The 23,713-nt window shown below is 51.3% G+C and overlaps 1 protein-coding gene across 2 annotated transcripts in view; it reads left to right on the top strand.

Annotated features, from left to right (window-relative positions):
- Nucleotides 1-22,753, top strand: part of MDGA2 (MAM domain containing glycosylphosphatidylinositol anchor 2) — a 453,583-nt gene extending 430,830 nt beyond the window's left edge. Inside the window, exons 13-17 of one of the 2 annotated variants that reach the window (XM_064142804.1) lie at nucleotides 4,455-4,610; nucleotides 8,446-8,604; nucleotides 14,178-14,308; nucleotides 17,153-17,258; nucleotides 21,106-22,753. In XM_064142804.1, coding sequence (XP_063998874.1) covers nucleotides 4,455-4,610; nucleotides 8,446-8,604; nucleotides 14,178-14,308; nucleotides 17,153-17,258; nucleotides 21,106-21,194 — 641 coding nt within the window. In that variant the 3' untranslated portion in view covers nucleotides 21,195-22,753. Of the gene's footprint in view, nucleotides 1-4,454; nucleotides 4,611-8,445; nucleotides 8,605-10,997; nucleotides 11,168-14,177; nucleotides 14,309-17,152; nucleotides 17,259-21,105 lie in introns of those variants that run through there. The other variant, XM_064142812.1, reaches the window with a different exon arrangement.
- The last annotated feature ends 960 nt before the right edge of the window (nucleotides 22,754-23,713 follow it).

Raw genomic sequence — 23,713 nt, 5'->3', positions numbered from 1 at the left:
AGGGAGGCTGTAGCCAGGTGGGGTTGGTCTCTTCTGCCAGGCAACCAGCAACAGGACAAAGGGACACAGCCTCAAGCTGTGCCAGGGGAGGTCTAGGCTGGATGTTAGGAGGAAGTTGTTGTCAGAGAGAGTGATTGGCATTGGAATGGGCTGCCCAGGGAGGTGGTGGAGCCCCCATCCCTGGGAGTGTTCAGGAGCATGTGCACGTAGCACTTTGGGGCACAGTATTATGGCCACGGTGGTGTTGTGTTGATTGGACTTGATGATTTAAGAGACATTTTGCAACCCAAACAAATCTATGGGAGGTCTCTTCCAACCTGGTTGACTCTATGGTTTTAAGTCTCAGTGTAACCATCCTCTTCCTCCCAGTCCCCACCTCTATCTGCTGGTTTTGCTGTCCCGACCTATTCTGCCCTTAATCTTTCTTGTCAGTAACCCATGGAAGGTTGAAACTCATCTGCAGAAGATTTCAAGCAGTACATCAATTATTAACGAGGGCTTAGTTCAAAGCTCATGGGAGCTGATGCAACCATTCCCATTGACTGAAATGAGCAGTGGCTGAGGCCTTTGCTAATCAATACATTAAATATATACTCTGGCATGTGAAGACAAAAGTCGCCTTCCAATCCCAAGTGCTTCTCACCAGAGTCCTTTATGATTTTAAGGTCTGAAACTGCTTTCAAAATAGTTCTAGTAAGCAGTTGGTGGAGTGGAGGTGGCAGCTGAGAAGCCTTTGTGGTAAGAGAGCTCAAGGGCGGGAGGACCTCTCTGACAACTTGCTCATCGTTGTCTTCATCTGCTTTCTAGCTCTGCCTCTTTCTGCTCTGAAGGTGATGGAAACCTTTGCCCACCACCACTCTGGGGTCCCCAGTGTAAGTTAGAATCATAGCATTGTTAAGAGAAAAGACCACTAAGATAGAATCATAGAATTTAGGTTGGAAGGGACCTCAAAGCTCAGGCAGTGCCAACTCCCTGCCATAGGCAGGGACATCTCCCACTAGAACAGGTCGCTCAAGGCCTCATCCAAGCTGGCCTTGAACACCTCCAGGGAGGTTGTGGTGATCTCTGATCACCTTCTGTGCTTCTGTGCTCCACAACCTCCCTGGGCAACCTGTGCCAGTGTCTCACCACCCTCACTGCAAACAACTTCTTCCTAACAGCCACTTTCAACCTCCCCTTTGCCACTTTAAACCCATTCCTCCTCCTCCTGTCATCACAAGACCTTCTCAATAGTCCCTCCCCAGCCCTCCTGTAGCCCCCTTCAGATCCTGCAAGGCCACTCCAAGGTCTCCTGGAAGCCTTCTCTTCTCCAGACTGCAGACCCCCAACTCTCTCTGCCTGTGCTCAGAGCAGAGCTGCCCGCAGGACCTCTGAGCGTCTTGGTGGCCTCTTCTGGGCTTGCTCCAACAGTTCCTTCTTGTGTTGGAGGCTCCAGAACTGCACCCAGTACTCCAGGTAGGATCTCAGGAGAGCAGAGTACAGGAGGAGAGTCTTTTCTAACCAAACCATTTCTCTGTTTCTGGTTCACAACAAAGGCTCCAAGCTACTTGTTTTTGTGTTTCAGTCTGCAGCATTACCTGACTTTAAGCTTCAACCCAGCCTCCTCTTCTGGCACTACATCTCCAAGCTAAGCTCCAGGTCTTTCTGTCTTTACTGATTTACAGTGAAGCTCCAGAGGCTTAACAGGATTTATAGTTCACCAAAAAAGCCTAAACCTGCAAACATTTCTCTACCTCCTCGCTGTACCACAGATGAATCATCCCAGGACGCCTGGTGTTAGAGTTCTTCCTAACAATGAATATAAATTGCACCCCTCTGAAGGAGGTTGGAGCTGACACAGTGTGCAGGCAGCTGCCTTCTCCCAGGAGAAGAGAGAGACTTGCTTGTGTTCTCAGATAAATCAATTGATTTTGCTGGGAGAATAAACACAGCAGGAGCTGTTGCTCCACAGTAAAACGAAGCTGCTGCACCTTTTGCTTCATGGGAGTCTTGTTCTCTTCTGAGATGAAAATGGAATCATAGAATCAACCAGGTTGGAAGAGATCTCCGAGATCATCCAGTCCAACCTAGCACCCAGCCCTATCCAGTCAAATAGACCATGGCACTAAGTGCCTCATCCAGTCCCTTCTTGAACACTTCCAGGGATGGTGACTTCACCACCTCCCTGGGCAGCCCATTCCAATGCCAATCATGCTCTCTGCCAAAAACTTCCTCCTAACACCCAGCCTAGACCTCCCCTGGCACAGCCTGAGACTGTGTCCCCTTGTTCTGTTGCTGGTTGCCTGGCAGAAGAGACCAATCCCATCTGGCTACAGCCTCCCTTCAGGGAGTTGTAGACAGCAGTCTTTGATTTGGGAGGTGACCTGCTGGAGGGTTGGGCAAAGAGGAACTTCATGGAGTTCACTCTTCATGAGAGGAACATGATAAAGTTCACTAGTGACCCTCCAGTCACTAGTGGTGTTGCCCAGGGATGGGTGCTAGTGCGTTTTGATCAAGTTGCTGTGGTCTGCAAAGGAAGAAGTAACTTTCTTTAAAAGAGAAGTTCTCCATTCTAAACCTTTCCAACCAAAACCATTCCATACTGGAACTGCAAGCTCACCAAATTCGGTTGGAACAGACTCCTAAGATCAAGTCCAACTCTCAGCCCAACACCACCATGGCCATGAAAAACCATATTCTAAAGTGCCATGTCCACACAGATCATTGGTGATGTGCCCCAGGGATCAGTGCTGGGCTCAGTCCTGTTCAATATCTTTGTTCATGATCTGGAGCAGGGGATTGAGTCCAGCATCAGTAAGTTTGCAGATAACAGCAAGCTAGGAGCAGGTGTGGATCTGTTGGAAGGTAGGAGAGCCCTGCAGAGGGGCCTGGCCAGGCTGGATGGGTGGGCAGAGGCCAATGGGGTGAGATTTAACAAGGCCAAGTGCAGGGTTCTGCACTTTGGCCACAACAACCCCAAGCAGCACTACAGGCTGGGGACAGAGTGGCTGAGAGCAGCCAGGCAGAGAGGGAGCTGGGGGTGCTGGTGGAGAGTAGCTGAAGATGAGGCAGCAGTGTGCCCAGGTGGGCAGCAGAGCCAATGGCATCCTGGTCTGGAACAGGAACGCTGTGGCCAGTAGGAGCAAGGAAGTTCTTCTGCTCTTGTACTCAGCACTGCTCAGGCCACACCTTGAGTGCTGTGTCCAGTTCTGGGCTCCTCAATTCAAGTGAGATATTGAGGTGCTGGAAGGTGTTGAGAGAAGGGCAGTAAGGCTGGGGAGGGGCCTGGAGCACAGCCCTGTGAGGAGAGGCTGAGGGAGCTGGGGGTGTGCAGCCTGCAGAAGAGGAGGCTCAGGGCAGACCTCATTGCTATCTGCTGCTGCCTGAAGGGAGGCTGTAGCCAGGTGGGGTTGGGCTCTTCTGCCAGGGAAGCAGCAACAGAAGAAGGGAACACAGTCTCAAGCTGCGCTGGGGGAGGTCTAAGCTGGATGTTGTTAGGAAGTTGTTGTCAGAGATAGTGATTGGCATTGGAATGGGCTGCCCAGGGAGGTGGTGGACTCCCCATGCCTGGAGGTGTTCAAGACAGGCCTGGATGAGGCACTTAGTGCCATGGTCTGGTTGATTGGTCAGGGCTGGGTGCTAGGTTGGGCTGTATGAGCTTGGAGGTCTCTTCCAACCTCTTGATTCTATGGCTTGGTGATTCTAAGTTCAGCAAGGGCAAGTGTAGGGTCTTGTGCCTAGGAAGGAATATTTCCTGCTCCATTACAGTTCCGGTGGGCTGCTGGGAAGCAGCTCTGGGTAGAAGGACCTTGGAGTGCTGGTGGGCAAGTTCCCCATGAGCCAGGAACATGCACTCATAGCCAAGAAGGCACATAGTATCCTAGGGTGCTTGAAGAAAAGGTTGTGCTCCTTCTCTACTCTGCCCAAGTGGGGCCATGTCTAGGTCCAATTCTAGGCTTGCCACCTGAAGCTCTCTTCATGAACTACTGGAGGGAGTCCAGTAGAGGATCTGTTGATGCTGAGGGCCCCCAGGGGTCCCCCTGTGAGGAGGAAAGGCTGAGAGACCTGGGACTGTTGAGTTTGGACAAGAGCAATCTGAGAGGGCATCTTCTCAATGCTCAGCAAGAGCTAAAGGACCTGTGGGGAGCAAGGGGTTGAGGCCAGAACCTTTTTGGTGGTGCCCAGGGACAGGGCAAGGGGCAATGGGCACAGAAGAGGAGAAGCTTGTTTGGTGTGAGGGTGCTGCAGCCCTGGAGCAGACTGCTCAGAGAGATTGTGGAGTCTCCTCTGGAGAGATTCCAAAGCCAGCTGGGCATTGTGATGCTGTGCAAGCTGCTGTGGCTGCCCCTGCTTTAGCAGCAGAGTTGTCCTGGATGATCCTTAAAGGTTCCTTCCAATCCCTACTGTTCCATCATGCAGTGGTTGAACGAAGTAGCTTCAACCCCTCAATCTGTGCTCATTTTCTGTGTTGGCAGGAGAGTTCCACTGTGGTTTTGAGGATGGTAACATCTGCCTCTTCACTCAAGATGACACAGACAATTTTGACTGGACGAAACAAAGCACTGCCACCAGAGACACCAAATACACCCCGAACACGGGGCCGAACGCCGATCGCACCGGCTCCAAAGAAGGTAGGCTCCAGGTCTGTGCTGCTCCCTCAGCACTGACAGCTCTGCTGACTGAGACACCTATCAAGGACAAGCAACTCAAGCAGCTTGGCTGCTTTTCCTGATCATCCCAAAAAAGGACTTGAAGGACCTCTTAGAAGAGATTGCTGGTGCTGAGGCTGGTCCCAACACATAACTCCACTAATGGTGCCATTGACTCTCTTGTACCATCTCCATCATCCCCTTTTCAAAGGGATTTATTCCATGTTATAGTCTACTGGGGACATAATCTGGCACATCTTGAGGCCTTCTTCTGGTTGATGTCGTTGCAGTGCTAACTTTTGGCTGCCTCAGACTGTCACATAGAGATTTCCTTTTATTGTTCTTAAACTTTGGGTGTTGACTAAAGTGTGTTATTGCCCTGCCTGGACAGCAGAAGCATGCTGTGGATGCTTGCATTTGAAAAGGCAGGCATCATGTGTTCAGTCTATCAGTCTTGAGGTAATCAGTGCTGTTTGATTGCCTAACCCCTGCTTGCACTACCAAAATTGTGTGTGTGAAGCCTTTTTGAGTTGTGTTTGTTTGGTTGGATTAAGTAACAACTCTCTTGTTGGTGTGGTGAATGAATGGTGGTGGAGAATGGAGTTTCATCCAGCTGGTCACCACTGGTGGTCCTAAGGGCACAATGCTGGTGCCACTTCTGGTTAATGTCTCAGTGATCTCAATGAGGGCATCAAGGCACCCTCAGTAAGTTTCCAGATGACACTAATCCAAGTGGGAGTGTTGATCTGCTGGAGTGTAGGAAGGCTTTGCAAAGGGACTTGGCCAGGCTGGATTGGTAGGATGAGGTCAACAGGAGGAGGTTCAAGAAAGTGAAGTGCTGGGTCCTGCATTTGAGTCACACTAACCCTACGCAATGCTGCAGGCTTGGGGCAGAGTGGCTGGGAAGTTGCCTAGCAGAAAAGGACCTGGGCATTGACAGCAAGATGCTGGTTGATGGCAGCTGAAGATGAGCCAGTGTGTGCCCAGCATCTTGGCCTGGATTAGAATCATCATAGAATCAACCAGGTTGGAAGAGACCTCCAAGCTCATCCAGCCCAACCTAGCACCCAGCCCTATCCAATCAACCAGACCATGGCACTAAGTGCCCCATCCAGGCTTTGCTTGAACACCTCCAGGGACAGCAACTCCACCACCTCCCTGGGCAGCCCATTCCAGTGCCAATCACTCTCTGCCAACAACTTCCTCCTAACATCCAGCCTAGACCTCCCCTGGCACAACTTGAAACTGTGTCCCCTTCTTCAGTTGCTGGGTGCCTGGCAGAAGAGACCAAGCCCCACCTGGCTACAGCCTCCCTTTCAGGGAGTTGTAGACAGCAATGAGCTCTGCCTTGAGCCTCCTCTTCTGCAGGCTGCACACCCCCAGCTCCCTCAGCCTCTCCTCACAGGGCTGTGCTCCAGGCCCCTCCCCAGCCTTGCTGCCCTTCTCTCGACACCTTCCAGCACCTCAACATCTCTCTTGAATGGAGGAGCCCAGAACTGGACACAGCACTCAAGATGTGGCCTGACCAGTGCTGAATGCAGGGGAAGAATAGTATGGCCAGCAGAGTAGGAAGGTGATTGTCTCCCTGTACTGGGCACTGGTGAGGCCACACTTTGAGTGCTGGATTCAGTTTTGGGCCACTCACTCCCAACAAGATATTGAGGTGCTGGAGCAGGTACAGAGAAGGGCAACAAAGCTGGGGAAGGGTCTGGAAAACAGGGCTAGTGAGGAGCAGCTGAGGGAGCTGGGGGGGGGGTTCAGCCTGGAGAAAAAGAGGCTGTGGGGAAGCCTCACTGCTCTCTACAGCTCCCTAAAAAGAGGCTGGAGTGAGGTGGGGCTTGGTTTATTCTCCCTAGAATCAGATGACAGAATGAGAGGGAATGTCCTTAAATTGTGCCAGGGGAGGTTTAGGTTGGATGTTAGGAAGAGTCTCTTGACTGCAAGAATGGTCAGGCATTGGAACAGGCTGCCCAGGGAGGTGGTGGAGTCACCACCTCTGTTGGGGTTCAAGAACTGTGTGGGTGCAGCACTTTGTGACACAGTCTAATGGCCATGGTGGTCTTAGGTTTATAGTTGGACTTCCTCAGATCTTAGAGGTCTTCTCCAGTGGAAACAATGCTATGATTCTGTGTTCATCTATTTTGATCCTAGACTCTGACACTGATGTGCCAGCAACAAAGTCCAGGATCAGAATAGATGAATATTGTCTCTTTCCATGAAAGTCAGCTCTGAAATATGTGATTCATGTGGCCAGCTGAAAATGTTCCTTGAAAGGTTCCCATCAAGATATTTTCCCTTTCTTTTCTAAGTGCTCCCCACTCAACTGTTGATAGGACCAAATGGACACTTTCAGGCTGAAGTCTGAGCACCATCATGAGTCCCTGTTTGGGAAAGACCTCTAAGAACATCATGTCTGGCCTTTCTAGAGACATAGAATGATAGACTGCTTTGGATTTGAAGGGGCCTTCAAGACCATCTAGTTCTGACCCCCTCACTGTCATGGTCAGGGCTGGCTTCCACTAGACCAGGTTGGTCCAGGCAACATCTCCATGAATGAAGATTCTTCTCTTTCCCCATCCCTATACCGTGCTGAACTGGTGTGAAGTCATTGATGAGTCCTGACCTGCTACCCTGACTGTACTCTGAAGTCATTGGTGACTCCTGACCTGCTACCCTGACTGTACTCTGAAGTCATTGGTGAGCCCTGACTGTACTCTGAAGTCATTGGTGAGCCCTGACCTGCTACCCTGACTGTACTCTGAAGTCATTGATGAGTCCTGACCTGCTACCCTGACTGTACTCTGAAGTCATTGGTGAGCCCTGACCTGCTACCCTGACTGTACTCTGAAGTCATTGGTGAGCCCTGACCTGCTACCCTGACTGTACTCTGAAGTCATTGGTGAGCCCTGACCTGCTACCCTGACTGTACTCTGAAGTCATTGGTGAGCCCTGACCTGCTACCCTGACTGTACTCTGAAGTCATTGGTGAGCCCTGACCTGCTACCCTGGCTGTACTCTGAAGTCATTGGTGAGCCCTGACCTGCTACCCTGACTGTACTCTGAAGTCATTGGTGACTCCTGACCTGCTACCCTGACTGTACTCTGAAGTCATTGGTGAGCCCTGATCTGCTACCCTGACTGTACTCTGAAGTCATTGGTGAGCCCTGACCTGCTACCCTGACTGTACTCTGAAGTCATTGGTGAGCCCTGACCTGCTACCCTGACTGTACTCTGAAGTCATTGGTGAGCCCTGACCTGCTACCCTGACTGTACTCTGAAGTCATTGGTGAGCCCTGACCTGCTACCCTGACTTTACTCTGAAGTCATTGGTGAGCCCTGACCTGCTACCCTGACTGTACTCTGAAGTCATTGGTGAGTCCTGACCTGCTACCCTGGCTGTACTCTGAAGTCATTGGTGAGTCTTGACCTGCTACCCTGACTTTACTCTGAAGTCATTGGTGAGTCCTGACCTGCTACCCTGACTGTACTCTGAAGTCATTGGTGAGTCCTGACCTGCTACCCTGACTGTACTCTGAAGTCATTGGTGAGCCCTGACCTGCTACCCTGACTGTACTCTGAAGTCATTGATGAGTCCTGACCTGCTACCCTGGCTTCACTCTGAGTAGAAAACCTATCTGTGAAGCAGTTGTAGCAAACACAGGAGCTTGCTGCAGAAGAAATATGTCCTGGATACCAGGGTGGCGTTAGCTGAACGTGGACAGTCAATGGAGGTGCTTCAGAGGCGTCTCCCTGCATGCAGCTGGGTGGAGTGCTGCAGATGGCAAGCTAACTACTTCAATTTGGACTCCCCCCCCAGGTTTCTACATGTACATTGAGACCTCACGGCCCAGGCTGGAAGGAGAGAAGGCCAGGCTCGTTAGTCCTGTCTTCAGCGTCGCTCCCAAGAACCCCTACGGAGCTACCAACACAGCCTACTGTTTTAGCTTCTACTATCACATGTATGGACAGCACATAGGTGAGAGAAAGCCAACGACTTTGTCTGTTAACTTAGCTGCAGATGTGTCCACTTACTGGAAAGGAAAGGATGGGAGGGCTGCCAACACCATCAAGGGCCAGTTGCAACCGGCGCTGGCAAGACTGGTGGCATCCAACTGGACTTAAAACTGGGGTTTGTGCTGGTTGTCACAGCAGGAGAGCCCCTCTTAAAGCTGGGAAGTTGTGCAGGTTTGGGTGTCACTTGCTCCACTCTGGAATTCACTGGACTAACTCAGCCAGCTGGAGGTTAAGGAATGAAGCTGCATTTATAGCTTGGCACAATTTGCAGGCACATATTTGTATACAGTATATACAGATATTGACAACTGTGTGCAGGCATCACAGAACCACAACATTAACCAGCTTGGGAAAGGACTCTGAGATCATCCAGTCCAACCTAGCACCTAACACCTTCTAATTAACTAACCCATGGCACTAAGTACCTCATGCAGCCTCCTCTTAAACACCTCCAGGCATGGGGACTCAACCACCTCCCTGGGCAACCCATTCCAGCCTCTCACCATGCTCATGCTCAACAACTTCCTCCTCACAGCCACTCTGAATCTCCTCACCTCCAACTCTGCTCCATTCCCCCTAGTCCTGGCACTCGCTGACAGCCTAACAAGTCCCTCCCCAACTTTTTTGTAGGCCCCTTTCAGATCCTGGAAGGCCACAAGTAGGTCACCTGGCAGCCTCCTCTTCTCCAGACTGCACAGCCCCAACTCTTTCAGTCTGTCCTGAGCCTAAAAAGTCCCTCCCCAACTCTCTCATCCTGCTGCTCACAGTCAAAGGCTGGCACAGATTTCCCAGAGAAATTGTGGAGTCTCTGTCCTTGGAGATATCCCAAATTGGATTTCACGTGGCAACCTGCTCTAATGCTTTGAGCAGGGATTTGGATGGGATGATCTCCAGAGGTTCTCCAACCTCCACAGTTCTCTAGGCAATATTTAGCCAGTCCTGTATATATATATTTATCAGAATGACATTTTCTGAAGGATTAATACCCCCTGGCTGATTCTAAAGCTCCTTGCTGGAACAGATTGGCTGCCTTTTCACAAGCTGCTAGAGGCCATGACCTTTCATCAGTGCTCTGCAGTTTGCAGCCCACATGTGGAAGGGGTGGTTCTTTTATCCCTCTTTGGGGAGCAGTGCTGCCAGTCAGGAAGCCATCAACTCTGTGGTGTCATGGATTTCTTCACAAGAGCAGGATGGGCCCTGCTCAGTGAGGCTTTGTAGATCATAGAATGGCTGAATTGTTTCAGTGAGAAGACACCTGATAACCCAACAAACTAAGACCATCATGGCCATTAGATCATGTCCCAAAGTGCCATGTCCACATGTTTCCTGAGTGCCTCCAGGGGCAGTGGTTCTACAGCCTCTCCAACTGCTGACCACCCTTGTGTGCACCTGCAGCCCCGAGGGCCAAGCAGAGCCTGGGCTGCAGCAGCAGAAGTGTGGCCAGCAGGGCCAGGGAGGTGATTTCCCCCCCTCTACGGCACTCTGATGAGACCCCACCTGGAGTACTGCATCCAGTTCTGGAGCCCCCACTACAAGAAGTAGCTCTGCTGTGAGCACAGACTGAAAGAGTTGGGACTGTGCAGGCTGCAGAAGAGGAGGCTCCCAGGTGACCTTCTTGTGGCCTTCCAGGATCTGAAGGGGCCTCCAAAAAAGCTGGAGAGGGACTTGTTAGGCTGTCAGGGAGTGATAGGTGTGGAGGGAATGGAACCAAGTTAGAAATGGGTAGATTCAGCCTGGATGTTAATAAGAAGTTATTCAGCATGAGAGTGGTGAGAGGCTGGAATGGGTTGCCCAGGGAGGTGGTGGAAGCCTCATCCCTGGAGGTGTTTAAGGTCAGGCTGGATGAGGCTCTGGCCAGCCTGATCTAGCATGAGGTGTCCCTGCCTCTGGCAGGGTCAGGCTGGATGAGGCTGGGGGCAGCCTGATCTAAGGTAGGGTGTCCCTGCCCATGGCAAGGAGGTTAGAAGTGGATGTGGTCCTTTCCCTGACTGATACTATGATTCTGTGATCATCCTCCTGCAGTGAGCACTGGTGAGGCTTCACCTCAAATACTGTGTTCAGTTATGGGTCAGCTGTCCTGTCCAGTCCTCCCCACAGGTCCCACCTCTGCCTTCCTGCCCCCAAGGTGTGGCACAAGCTGTGGCAGTGCCCTTGGTGTGCAGAGGAGCAAGTCTCAGGCAGAGCCTTTCTGCAGCCCAGCCCTTGGCAGGAACTCTCTCCATCAGCATCTCCCTGCCAGGAGCAGCTCCTGGCTGTGCAAACCTGCCCTGACCTTCAGAAAGTGCCTCAGTTGTGCTTCAATTCACACCTGGGCAAATATAAGAAAACCAGACAGTGTCATTCTTTGATTTGCAGCAAACACTAGGACATTGTCAAGGAAAAAGAAAATGAAGAGCCTCTCTCCTTGTTGTACCTCTGCTTTCAGACAGAATGAGGTTGTAGCTCCATTATGGCTGTCACCATGAAAACAACAACAAAATAAATCTGTATTTCCCATGTTGGTTTTCTAATTGATGCTTCAAGAGCTGTAATTTTCCCCCCTGTCATTAGAGAGCCACTAAACCCCAGAAAGTGGATGCAGACCTTGCTGTCAGAGCACAGTGTGAAAGCTGCTTGTGTTCACACTCAAAATGCCACCTCAGTGTGGCAGCTAGTGGCATTCTTCAGAGCACCCTGCATTCTCTTGGCAGGATGCTGTCAAAAAGGCACCTTCACCCCCCAGTCCAGTTAGTCATGGAATCATAGAATCAGGCAGGGTTGGAAGGGACCACAAGGAGCAGCCAGTTCCAAACCCCCTGCCATGGGCAGGGACACCCTAACCTAGAGCAGGCTGCACACAGCCTCAGCCAGCCTGGCCTCAAACACCTCCAGCCATGGTGCCTCAACCACCTCCCTGGGCAACCCATTCCAGCCTCTCACCACTCTCATGCTCAACAACTTCCTCCTCACCTCCACTCTGAATCTCCCCACCTCCAGATTTGCTCCATTCCCCCCAGTCCTGTCACTCACTCACAGCCTAAAAAGTCCCTCCCCAGCTTTTCTGGAGGCCCCCTTCAGATGCTGGAAGGCCACAAGAAGGTCACCTGGGAGCCTCCTCTTCTGCAGCCTGCACAGCCCCAACTCTTTCAGTCTGTGCTCACAGCAGAGCTGCTGCAGCCCTCTGAGCATCCTCCTGGCCCTGCTCTGGACACACTCCAGCATCTCCACATCCCTCTTGTAATGGGGGCTCCAGAACTGGATGCAGTACTCCAGGTGGGGTCTCAGCAGAGTGCAGTAGAGGGGGAGAATCACCTCCCTGACCCTGCTGGTCACACTTCTGCTGCTGCAGCCCAGGCTCTGGTTGGCTTTCTGGGCTGCAGCTGCACACTGCTGGCTCCTGTTTAGCTTCTTGTCCAGCAGTTGTTGCTCTTGCCCCTCCTGGTTTTGTCTCCTACTCAAGAGTTGCTCATTACCTATTTATCTAGAGTCTGGAATGCTTTGAAACCTTCAGGGGAGCTCTTCCTGGACAAATCTCGGCATGAACCCTTCAGCAGCAGCTTTGAGGCAGGACTTTTACAAACCCTTCCAGATAGAATTCCAAGGGCAAGCATCCACTGCAGGTTTCAGTGGGTTTGGTGCCTTTGCATAGAAACATTGAATTACTTTGGTTGGAAAAGCCCTCTGAGATCACTGAGTCCAACCATCAACCCAGCACCCCCATGGACACTGAACCATGTCCCAGAGTGCCATCTCCACACGTTTCTTGAACCCTTCCAGGCATGGTGAATCCACCACCTCTCCAGACAACCTATTTTGGGCAGGGATGTGTGGGTGTGGAGTCATAGAATGGTTTAGGTTGGAAGGGACCTCAAAGCTCAGCCAGCTCCAACCCCCTGCCATAGGCAGGGACCCCTCCCACTAGAACAGGTCACTAAAGTCCTATCCAAGCTGGCCCTGAACACCTCCAGGAAGGTTGTGGAGCACAAAAGCATGGAATGTGATCCCTGATCACATTGCTCCACAACCTCCCTGGGCAACCTGTGCCAGTGTCTCACCACCCTCACTGCGAACAACTTCTTCCTAACATCCACTTTCAATCTCCCCTCTGCCACTTCAAACCCATTCCTCCTCCTCCTGGCATTACAAGACCTTGTCAATAGTCCCTCCCCAGCTCTCCTGTAGTCTCCTTCAGATCCTGCAAGGCCACTGCAAGGTCTCCTGGAAGCCTTCTCCAGACTGCAGAGCCTCAACTCTCTCAGCCTGTCCTCAGAGCAGAGCTGCTGCAGCCCTCTGCGCATCTTTCTAGCCTCTTCTGGGCTTGCTCCAACTGTTCCTTCTTGTGCTGGGGGCTCCAGAACTGTACCCAGGACTGCAGGTGGGGTGTGAGGAGAGCAGAGCCAAGGGGCAGAATGCCCTCCCTTGCCCTGCTGCCCACACTGCTCTTTCTGCAGCCCAGCACAGGGTTGCTGTCAGCTCATGTTGAGCTTTTCATCTCTTCAGGCCTCCAAGTCCTTTTCCCCAGGGCTGCTCTCAGCCATGAGGGTTAGGAATGTCCATCCATACTGACTAACATATTGAGTAATGATTCAGAGAATGATAGGGGAAGGAAAGGACCTCTGGAGATCACAGAGTCATAGAATGCATCATATTGGAAAGGCTCCTTGAAGGCCAACATGTCCAACCCACATGCAGTCAGCAGTCCAACTGGATCAGCACCTGAAAGGAGACGGTGGAGAGGCTGCTGCTGGTCTCTTCTCACAGGTAAATAGTGCTAGAACAAGAGGGAATAGTCTCAAGCTGCCCCTGGGTAGGTTTAGACTGAACATTAGGAAGCATTTTTTCACAGCAAGAGTGGTCAGGGACCTCTAGAGATGATCCAGTCCAACCTCCTTCTCTGGAGACTTTCAAGGCCCATCTGGATGCATTCCTCTGTAACCTGAGCTAGACTGTATGGCCCTGCTCTGACAAAGGGGGTTGGACTCAGTGCTATGGTCTAGTTGAGTGGACAGGTCTGGGTGCTAGGTTGGACTGGATGAGCTTGGAGGCCTCTCAGTGCCATGGAGTTAGTGCCATGGTCTAGCTGATTGGACAGGGCTGGGTGCTAGGTTGGACTGGATAATCTTGGAGGTCTCTGGTTGATTCTATGATTCTAAAGCAGGTTTGCCTCGATCAGATTGCACAAGAGTATGTGTTGGTGGGTTTGGAGTCTCCCCAGACAAGAAGACTCCTCAACCTCTCCAGGCAACCTGCTCCAGAGCTCTGGTTCCCTCACAGCAAAGCAGTTTCACCTCATCTTCAGGTGGAACCTCCTGGGTTCTCCTTCTGTTGAAGTGAAAGGTTCAGTCACTGTCAGTTCACATCCCCAGCTGACCACATTCTCAACCATAAACCCATAGAACTGATGACAAGCAGCTTGCCATCTCCACTCAGACTTAGCAGAGACCCTGGCAAAATGAGCAGGGGTTGGGTGAAGAGGTGACTGGCTGCTATACCCAACCCAGCATCCTTACTCCATCATTCCACCTAACCAATTGCAGTTCTCCACCTCTCTTCTAGGAAGCTTGAATGTCTACCTGCGTTTGAAGGGTCAGACGGCGATAGAGAACCCGTTGTGGTCTTCCAGTGGGAATAAAGGACAGCACTGGAACCAAGCCCGTGTCAATATAAACCCCCCCACTTCATTTCAGGTAATGGCTTCTCTCTCACTTATGTGGGCCAGCACAATTCCCAGCACAGCTCCAGGCTGAGCAAAAAATGGCTGAGAACAGACCTGAGGAACAGGACCTGGGGGTCTGGGTTGGTGAAAAGCTCAACAGGAGCCTGCAGGGTGAGTGCAGCTCAGACAGCAACCCTGTGCTGGGCTGCAGCAAGAGCAGTGTGGGCAGCAGGGCAAGGGAGGGCATTCTGCCCCTTGGCTCTGCTCTCCTCACACCCCACCTGCAGTCCTGGATGCAGTTCTGGAGCCCCCAGCACAAGAAGGAACAGTTGGAGCAAGCCCAGAAGAGGCCAGAAAGATGCTGAGAGGGCTGCAGCAGCTCTGCTCTGAGGACAGGCTAAGAAAGTTGAGGCTCTGCAGCCTGGAGAAGAGAAGGCTTCCAGAAGACCTTGCAGTGGCCTTGCAGGATCTGAAGGGGACTACAGGAGGGCTGGGGAGGGACTACTGACAAGGTGTTGTGATGGCAGGAGGAGGAGGAATGGGTTTGAAGTGGCAGAGGGGAGATTGAAAGTGGCTGTTAGGAAGAAGTTGTTTGCAGTGAGGGTGGTGAGACACTGGCACAGGTTACCCAGGGAGGTGTTCAAGGCCAGCTTGGATGAGGCCTTGAGAGACCTCTTCTAGTGGGAGGTGTCCCTGCCTGTGGCAGGGGTTGGAACTGGCTGAGCTTTGAGGTCCCTTCCAACCTAACCCATTCTGTGATTCTATTATAGATAATTGCTCTCTTTGCTTTATTAGGTGAACACTATAGAGTTTGATAATGCCCACTTTATTAGTGGGCCAACAGCAGATAGTGAGCTGAAGTTTGAAATGTTGTCAGTTTCAGATTAGCAACTGGAATAGGAAATTAGGCATCTGGAAAAAATTAGTTTCCCTGGTACAGTGATTTATTGGAGGTTTCATAGTAAAGAGGCCTTTTCAGGACAGGATGGAGAGTTGGGTGAATGGGAACCTCATGAAATTCAACCAGGGCAAGTCTAGGGTCCTGCATCTGGAGAGGAGCAACTCCCTGCACCAGTACAGGTGAGGATCTGACCTGCTGGAAAGCAGCAATGTGGACAAGGACCTGGAAGTGCTGGTGGACAGCAAGTTCCACAGGAGCCACCAATGTGCCCTCATGGCCAAGAAGGTCAATGGTTTCCTGGGGTGCATGAAGAAGAGTGTGACTAGCAGGTGGAGAGAGGTTATCCTCTGACTCTGTTCTGTCCTAATAAGGACAAAACTGGAGGACTGGGTCCAGTTCTGGGCACCTGAGTTCAAGAGAGACAGAGAACTACTATAGAGAGTCCAGTGGAGGCTATGAGGGTGCTGAGAAGCCTGGAGCATTCCTGTGAGGAGGAAAGGCTGAGAGCCCTGGGGCAGCCTGAGAAGAGATCTGATCAATGCTCAGCAAGAGCTAAAGGACCTGTGGGGGACAAGAGGATGGGGACAGACTCTCCTCTGGTGCTCCAGGGAGAGGACAAGGGAGAATGGGCACAAACTGGAACCCAGGAGGTTTCATCTGAAGGTGAAGAGAAACTTGTTTGGTGTGAGGGTGCTGGAGCCCTGGAGCAGGCTGCCCAGAGAGGCTGTGCAATCTCCATCTCTGATGAGATTCCAAAGCCACCTGGACATTGTGACCCAGGGCAAGCTGCTGTGGGTGCCCCTGCTTTAGCAGGAGAGTTGGACTGGGTGATCTCCAGAGGTCCCTTCCAACCTCTACCATTCTGTGTGGTTGTGGCATTCCATGAATGCACTATGTTTAAGAGTCACAGAATCCTAGAATCAACCAGGTTGGAAGAGACCTGCAACAGCTTTCTAAAGTCAAGGAGGTGCAGTTCATAGGTTGTGCAGGGCACCAAGAGGGGATTCTGCTCATCTGGAGGTGCCAAGAACCTGTGACTGGCTGCTGCTCCATGTCTTGCCAACCCTCGTCTGTGGTCATCTGTTCTGAGCATGTAGCCAAGCTGGCTGATACCTTCCTCATCTCCCAGGCCATTAAAACCAGCTGCCAAATGCAGCTTTTAATTAAATGCTGGTGGCTGTATTGCTGTAGAGTCCTTTTGTCTGGACACTGTGGTTTGCATGATCAGGGAAGATCAGATTTTCAACTCCCTTGACTGGTTTCAAGCCTGCTGCCAAGGAGTTGTACTTGGTGGGGAGGAGAAGACACTTCCCTCTCAAGCTGAATATTTCCCAGCCTCAAGGGCAGAGTCCAAATGTTATCAGATGGATAATTCCTTGAAGGACTCTTTTCAGGCAACAGGGTAACTTGTGTGCCAAGGGAGGCTCAGGTGGGACATTAGCAAATCTGTCATCACAAAAAGGGCTCTCAGGTATTGGAACCAGCTCCCCAGGGAGGTGGTGGAGTCACCATCCCTGGAGGTGTTTGCAACAGATGTGGATGTGATGCTGAGGGATGTGGTGATAGTGGCTTAGCAGTAGTGGTGGGACTGTGGGGTCCAGGTGAGCAGTTGAATGATCTCAAAGCTCTTTCCCAACTGCAAGAGTTCTCTGATGCTATGGAGAAGCTTCCTGTCTCCACTTCCCTGCTGCATTCACATCCACCTTGTTATTTTAACTAACTTCCAGCATCGCTCTCATCCATCAGGTCCCAGTGGAGCCTTCTGCTCCCAGAGCAGCTCTCAGGTGGATTCAGTGCATTCACCTTGCCTCCACAGCTCTCCCATCCTCTGAACCCACCCTATAATGATGTGTGAACTCAGCTGAGCTTTTCTGTAGATAAAGCCAAGCCCATCAATGTAGCTAATGCAGCATGGAAGTGGACATTTTCCATTTGACACTTTCTGGACTGATTTTGTTCTGCTTTCCTTTCCAGCTCATATTTGAAGGGATCCGAGGCCCTGGCATCGAAGGGGACATTGCTATTGATGATGTATCAATCGTGGAGGGAGAGTGTATGAAATCAGACCAACCTGCCAACAGTAAGTGACTCTGCCACATCTGCTGCACAGCAAATTGCTTCTCGTGGTCAGCACTGCAAAGGCTGCCTAAAATGGATTTTACTCAGCAGAGTATCTTACTGGGTTCAGCTGCAGAGGCCTGCAACTAGTGTGGGTCCCACAGAGGTCAGTGCTGAGACAAGTTCTGTTCAATATGTTCATCACTGACCTGGCTGAGGGCACAGAGGGCACTGCCAACAAGTTTACTGATGGCACCAAGCTGGGTGCAGTGGCTGCCACAGCAGGAGGCTGTGCTGCCATTCAGCCAGACTGGGACAGGCTGGAGGGGTGGGCAGGGAGAGATGGGATGGAATTCAACAAGGGCGAGGGGAGAGTCTGGCACCTGGGAAAGAACAACCCCAGGGAGCAGGATAGGTTGGGGACTGAGCTGTTGGAAAGCAGCAAAGGGGAAAAAGGGTTTGGGGGTCCTGGTGGATGGGAGGTTGAACATGAGCCAGAAATGTGTTCTCATGGCCAGGAGGGACAATGATATCTGGGGTGGGTTAGAAGGGCTGTGGTGGGGAGGTCAAGAGAGGATTTCCTGCCCCTCTGCTTCACCCTGTTGAGGCCACATCTGCAGTACTGTGTCCAGTTCTGGGCCTCCCAGTTCAAGAAGGACATAGAAGTGCTTGAGAGAGCCCAGCACTGAGCCACAAAGATGCTGAAGGAAGGTGAACATCTTCCTCATGGGAGAGCCTGAGGGAGCTGGGGCTGTGCTGCTGGCAGAGGAGGAGACTGAGAGGTGACCTCAGCAGTGGTTATCAAGATGTGCAGGTGAGTGGCAGGAGGCTGGAGGCAGGCTCTGCTGGGTGATGCCCAGGGACAGCACAAGGGGCAATGGGTGGAAGCTGAGGCAGAGGAAGTTCCATGTGAGCCTGAGGAGGATTTTTTTCCCTGTGAGGGTGACAGAGCACTGGAAGAGGCTGCCCAGGGGGCTTGTGGAGTCTCCCTCTCTGGAGATCTTCCAAACCTGCCTGGCTGTGTTCCTGTGTGATCTGCTCTAGGAGATCCTGTTGTGGCAGAAGGGTTGAACTGGATGAGCTTCGGAGGTCCCTTCCAACCCCTCACATTCTGTGATTCTCTAAAGTGAAATATATTCCTTGGTTATCCTTGCCCATGATGGGAGGGTTGGAATTAGATGATCTTAAGGACAAGTGCAGAGTCCTGCACCTGGGGAGGAATAATAAACTGCACCAGTACAGATTGGGAGGTGATCTGCTGGAGAGCAGCCCTGTGGAGAGGGATCTGGGAGTGTTGGTGGAGAACATCCATGGCACAGCAATGTGCTCTTGTGGCCAAGAAGGCCAAGGGGATCCTGGGGTGTGTTAGGAAGAGTGTGTCCAGCAGATCAAGGGAGGTTCTCCTCTGCCTCTACTCTGCCTGGCTGAGACCTCATCTTGAATCCTGTGTTCAGTTTTGGGTTCCCCAGTTGAAGAGGGACAGGGATCTGCTGGAGAAAGTTCAAGGAGGGGCTAGGAGGTTGATGAGGGGACTGGAGCACTGCCTGATGAGGAGAGGTTGAGGGACTTGGAGCTGCTTAGTCTGGAGAAGAGAAGACTGAGAGGGCATCTAATAAATGTTTATCAATATCTGAGAGCTGGGGGTCAGGAGGAGGGGGACAGGCTCTGCTCACTGCTCCCTGGGATAGGACAAGGAGCAATGGATGGAAGCTGCAGCACAGGAGGTTCCAGCTCAACACAAAGGGCAACTTCTTTCCTGGAAGGGTCCCAGAGCACTGGCACAGGCTGCCCAGAGAGGTTGTGGAGTCTCCTTCTCTGGAGCCTTTCCAGGCCTGTCTGGATGTGTTCCTGTGTGCCCTGAGCTAGATTGTGTGGTCCTGCTCTGGCAGGGGGGTTGGACTGGATGAGCTCTTTGGGTCTCTTCCAACCCTGACACCCTGTGAAACTGTGATCCTGTGAAGAGTCTTTGTTCCTTGGTTGTCTATGCCCATGGTGGAGAGTTGTAACTAGATAATCTTCTTGTCCCTTCCAACCCAAACCATTCTATGATTCCATCCTCTAAGGCAAACTGTCTTTCTTCAGATGGGAAACTGCTGGTGTAGCAGTGATACAAATGACAGGTGGTGGACACTGGGCAGAGGTCATAGCATTCCATGGCAGGGCTGGGAAACAGGGATCTGAGGTGGATAAAGAGATGAAAGAGTGTTTAAAAAGTGCTCCTGGGCCCCCCCCAAAAAAGACATTATTGAATATCGGTGTTGTGATTCCATGTGGACCTTGTTTCACCCCTCCACCCCCATGTGCCTAAGCATCTCCCCTGTGAGGGTGCTGGAGGCTGCCCAGAGAGGCTTTGGAGTCTCCTTCTCTGGAGTGATCCCAACCCCAACTGGACAATGTGGCAAGCTGCTGTGGGTGCCCCTGCTTTAGCAGGGCTCTTGGACTGGATGATCTCCAAAGGTCTTTTCCATCCCCCAGCAGCCTGTGAGTCTCTGCATTACAATGTAGATTCAGCTACACAGCCAGCTGGTTTTTCATCCCAACTTCTCCTGCCTCATTTGGTTGGGGAGCCATCAAGGCTTCTTCTTACCCTCATTGTAGGAGATGAACTCGCAGAATGCTGTCCCTATAGAGAGCAAGGCCATGCCAGAGAAGGTTGGTGGCAGTCAGTGTGACAAGCAGAGACAGCCCTGGCTGAGCACCACACTGTTGTTCTCCCTGGCTGCCTCTGTGGGGATGTGGAGGACAGAGAAGGGGACTGGAAAAGAGAAGACTGAGAAGGGATCTTCTGAATGCTTGTCAGTATCTACGGGGTGAGAGTCAAGAGGATGGGGCCAGGCTCTTTCAGTGGTGCCCAGGGACAGGATAAGGGGAAACTTTTTTGCTGTGAGGGTGCTGGAGGCCTGGAGCAAGCTGCCCAGAGAGGTTGTGGAGTCTCCTTCTCTGGAAAGACTCCATTTGGACATGGAGCCATTGACAGCCACTCTTTGGATGCAGCCATCAAGCCAGTTCTTTATCCATCCAGTGGGCCACTTATCAAACCCATGTGTCACCAGCTTGGAGACCAGGATGTGGTGTGAGACAGTGTCAAAGGCCTTGCTCAGGTCCAGATAAATGACAGCAGTTGCTCAACAAAGGCTGGGGAGGGGCCTGGAACACAATCCCTGTGAGGAGAGGCTGAGGGAGCTGGGGGTGTGCAGCCTGCAGAAGAGGAGGCTCAGGGCAGACCTCATTGCTGTCTACAGCTACTTGAAGGAAGGTTGTAGCCAGGTGGGGTTGGGCAACCAGCAACAGAAGAAGGGGACACAGTCTCAAGTTGTGCCAGGGCAGGTCTAGGCTGGATGTTAGGAGGAAGTTGTTGGCAGAGAGAGTGACTGGCATTGGAATGGGCTGCCCAGGGAGGTGGTGGAGTCACCATCCCTGGAGGTGTTGAAGCAAAGCCTGGCTGGGGCACTTAGTGCCATGGTCTGGTTGATTGGCCAGGGCTGGGTGCTAGGTTGGGCTGGCTGAGCTTGGAAGTCTCTTCCAACCTCTTGATTCTATGATTCTATGAATGTTGTGACCTGTTCATAGTAGGCCACCAGCTTTGTCAGGCAGGGTTTGCCCTTGGTGAAGCCATGCTGATTGCACCCAATCACCTCTTCATTATCCTCCTGTCTCAGTAGTGCCTCCAGGAAGATCCAGCCTCCCAGCTGGGGATTGTGACTTCAGGCAAGCTGCTGTGAGTGCCCTGCTTTACTGCAGGGGAGTTGGATTGGCTGACCTCCAGAGTTTGATGTGAAAAGTCCTGGTGGCTGAGCTCCCTAACTTCTGAGCTTTGTGACTGTCTCTGAGCAGCTCTTTAACTGTAACTTTTCCCTCCCTTTCTATAGATTTACGATCAGGTGCTGTTGGGACATTAGACCATATACGACTCATCCCAGTCATCATCCTCATGTCTGTCTTAAGTCATCAGAGGTGACCTTATCCTGGCAGAGGCTACAAAAGAATTCACCAGGCACTGGCATGAAGAAAAAGAGTCTTTGTGAAAATGGACATTAAAACAAAAAAACAAAAACAAACCAACAAACTACCAAAGATTCCTCCACTGACTGAAATAAAAGCTAAATAAATACCTAGATAAATAAGAATCAAAAACAAAACAAAAACACAACCTAATAATTAGAAGGAAAAACAAAACCAAGTAAAGCACTAGGGGACCTAACACACACACACACACAAAAAAAAAGGCATCATGGGAGTGTAACTCAGAATGAACCATGGGTGAGAAGGCCTAAGGATGGAAGAAGAGGAGACCTTCAGGTGCTTTTTTTTTTTCTCTCTCTGGTGGTCAATCCTGAATTTACACAGCGGCGTCCGGTTGGACTCTTGGGATTAACACAAACGAAACTATCAAAGAGCTATAGGAACAAACAGAAAGAAAACAAACAAACCCTTGTTCAAAGCACAAAAGTCATGGCTGGTTTTGTTTCAAATGAATAGTTTGCTTGTTACCATGGAAACCCTAATGGCCTGCCAAAAAACAAAAGCAAAGGGAAAGATGAAGAAATAAAGAATGGAGAGAGAGAGAGAGAGATTGGAAATAAACCAGAGAGAAACACCTCACTGTAAACAGGGTATGTGAAGAGCTGGCATTCATTTTCTTTTCTTTCCCCCCCCTTCCAGATGGGTTTTTTTTGAGCCTAGAGGTCAGTAGTTGTAGGTTCTTTCTACTTTTGGCTGTCGCCTCCCCTAAAGAGTAACCCTCAATCCGACCTGGTTTAAAGACATTTCCGTTCCACTTCTCGCGGCTCTGCTCGATTAACTGTTATGCTGTCTCCTTTTGCATGCATTTACTAGCCAGGATGTGCCACCTGGGCTTACATAACGACACAGGATCTCTCAGAGCTTGCTTGCAGCCACACGAACTGGCCCCCCCAAACACACACCCCCCCACCTCTCCCCTCCCCGCCTGAGTCATCTGTTCCAACGGCGTGAAGAAACCAAACCACCGTCTTTTATAAATTTGCCATGGAAACCAAGTGCCTTCAATGAAACAAGCCTGATTGAACACAAACAAACAAACAAAGAGCAGCAAAAGAGAATCAGGAGGATGGTCTCGCCACCGGCAGCTCGCCCTGCACAAGTGTGGGTTGTGGAAACTCTTTCGAGTCGTGGAAACTCTTTGGGCTGTGAACGCTCCTTGGGTTGTGAACGCTCTTTGGGTTGTGCAAACTCTTTGGATTGTGCAAACTTTTTGGGCTGTGAACACTCTTTGGGTTGTGGAAACTCTTTGGGCTGTGAATGCTCTTTGGGCTGTGAACACTCTGTGGGTTGTGGAAACACTTTGGGCTGTGAACGCTCTTTGGGTTGTGGAAACACTTTGGGCTGTGAACACTCTTTGGGTTCTGGAAACACTTTGGGCTGTGAATGCTGTATGGGTTCTGGAAACTCTTTGGGCTGTGAATGCTCTTTGGGTTGTGGAAACTCTTTGGGTTGTGGAAACACTTTGGGCTGTGAATGCTGTATGGGTTCTGGAAACTCTTTGGGCTGTGAATGCTCTTTGGGTTGTGGAAACTCTTTGGGTTGTGGAAACACTTCGGGCTGTGAATGCTGTATGGGTTCTGGAAACTCTTTGGGCTGTGAATGCTCTTTGGGTTGTGGAAACACTTTGGGCTGTAAATGCTCTTTGGGTTGTGGAAACTCTTTGGGTTGTGGAAACACTTTTGGTTGTGGAAACTCTTTAGGCTGTGAATGCTCTTTGGGTTGTGGAAACACTTTGGGCTGTGAATGCTCTTTGGGTTGTGGAAACTCTTTGGGTTGTGGAAACTCTGGGCTGTGAATGCTCTTTGGGTTGTGAACACTCTTTGGGTCGTGGAAACACTTTGGGCTGTGACTGCTCTTTGGGTTGTGGAAGCTCTGTGTTGTGGAAACACTTTGGGCTGTAAATGCATTTTAGGTTGTGGGAACGCTTTTGGTTGTGGAAACACTTTGGGCTGTGAATGCTCTTTGGGTTGTTGAAACACTTTGGGCTGTGAATGCTCTTTGGGTTGTGGAAACTCTGGGCTGTGAATGCTCTTTGGGTGGTGAACACTCTTTGGGTTTTTCCAGATTCTGGATTGTGCAGCATCTTTAGGTTGTGCAGCCTCTTTGACCTGTGAACCTCTTTGGGTTGTGCAGCCTCTTTGGGTTGTGCAGCCTCTTTGGGTTGTGCAGCCTCTTTGGGCTGTGCAACCTCTTTGGGCTGTGAACGCTCTTTGGGTTGTGCAGCCTCCTTGGGTTGTGCAGCCTCTTTGGGTTGTGCAGCCTCTTTGGGTTGTGCAGCCTCTTTGGGCTGTGCAACCTCTTTGGGCTGTGAACGCTCTTTGGGTTGTGCAACCTCTTTGGGCTGTGAACACTTTTTGGGTTGTGCAGCCTCCTTGGGTTGTGCAACCTCTTTGGGCTGTGAACGCTCTTTGGGTTGTGCAGCCTCTTTGGGCTGTGAAACTCTTTGGGCTGTAC

Source organism: Pogoniulus pusillus, chromosome 1, assembly GCF_015220805.1.
Source record: "Pogoniulus pusillus isolate bPogPus1 chromosome 1, bPogPus1.pri, whole genome shotgun sequence".
NCBI classification, from domain to species: domain Eukaryota; kingdom Metazoa; phylum Chordata; class Aves; order Piciformes; family Lybiidae; genus Pogoniulus; species Pogoniulus pusillus.
This window is presented reverse-complemented; position numbering and strand designations above follow the sequence as displayed.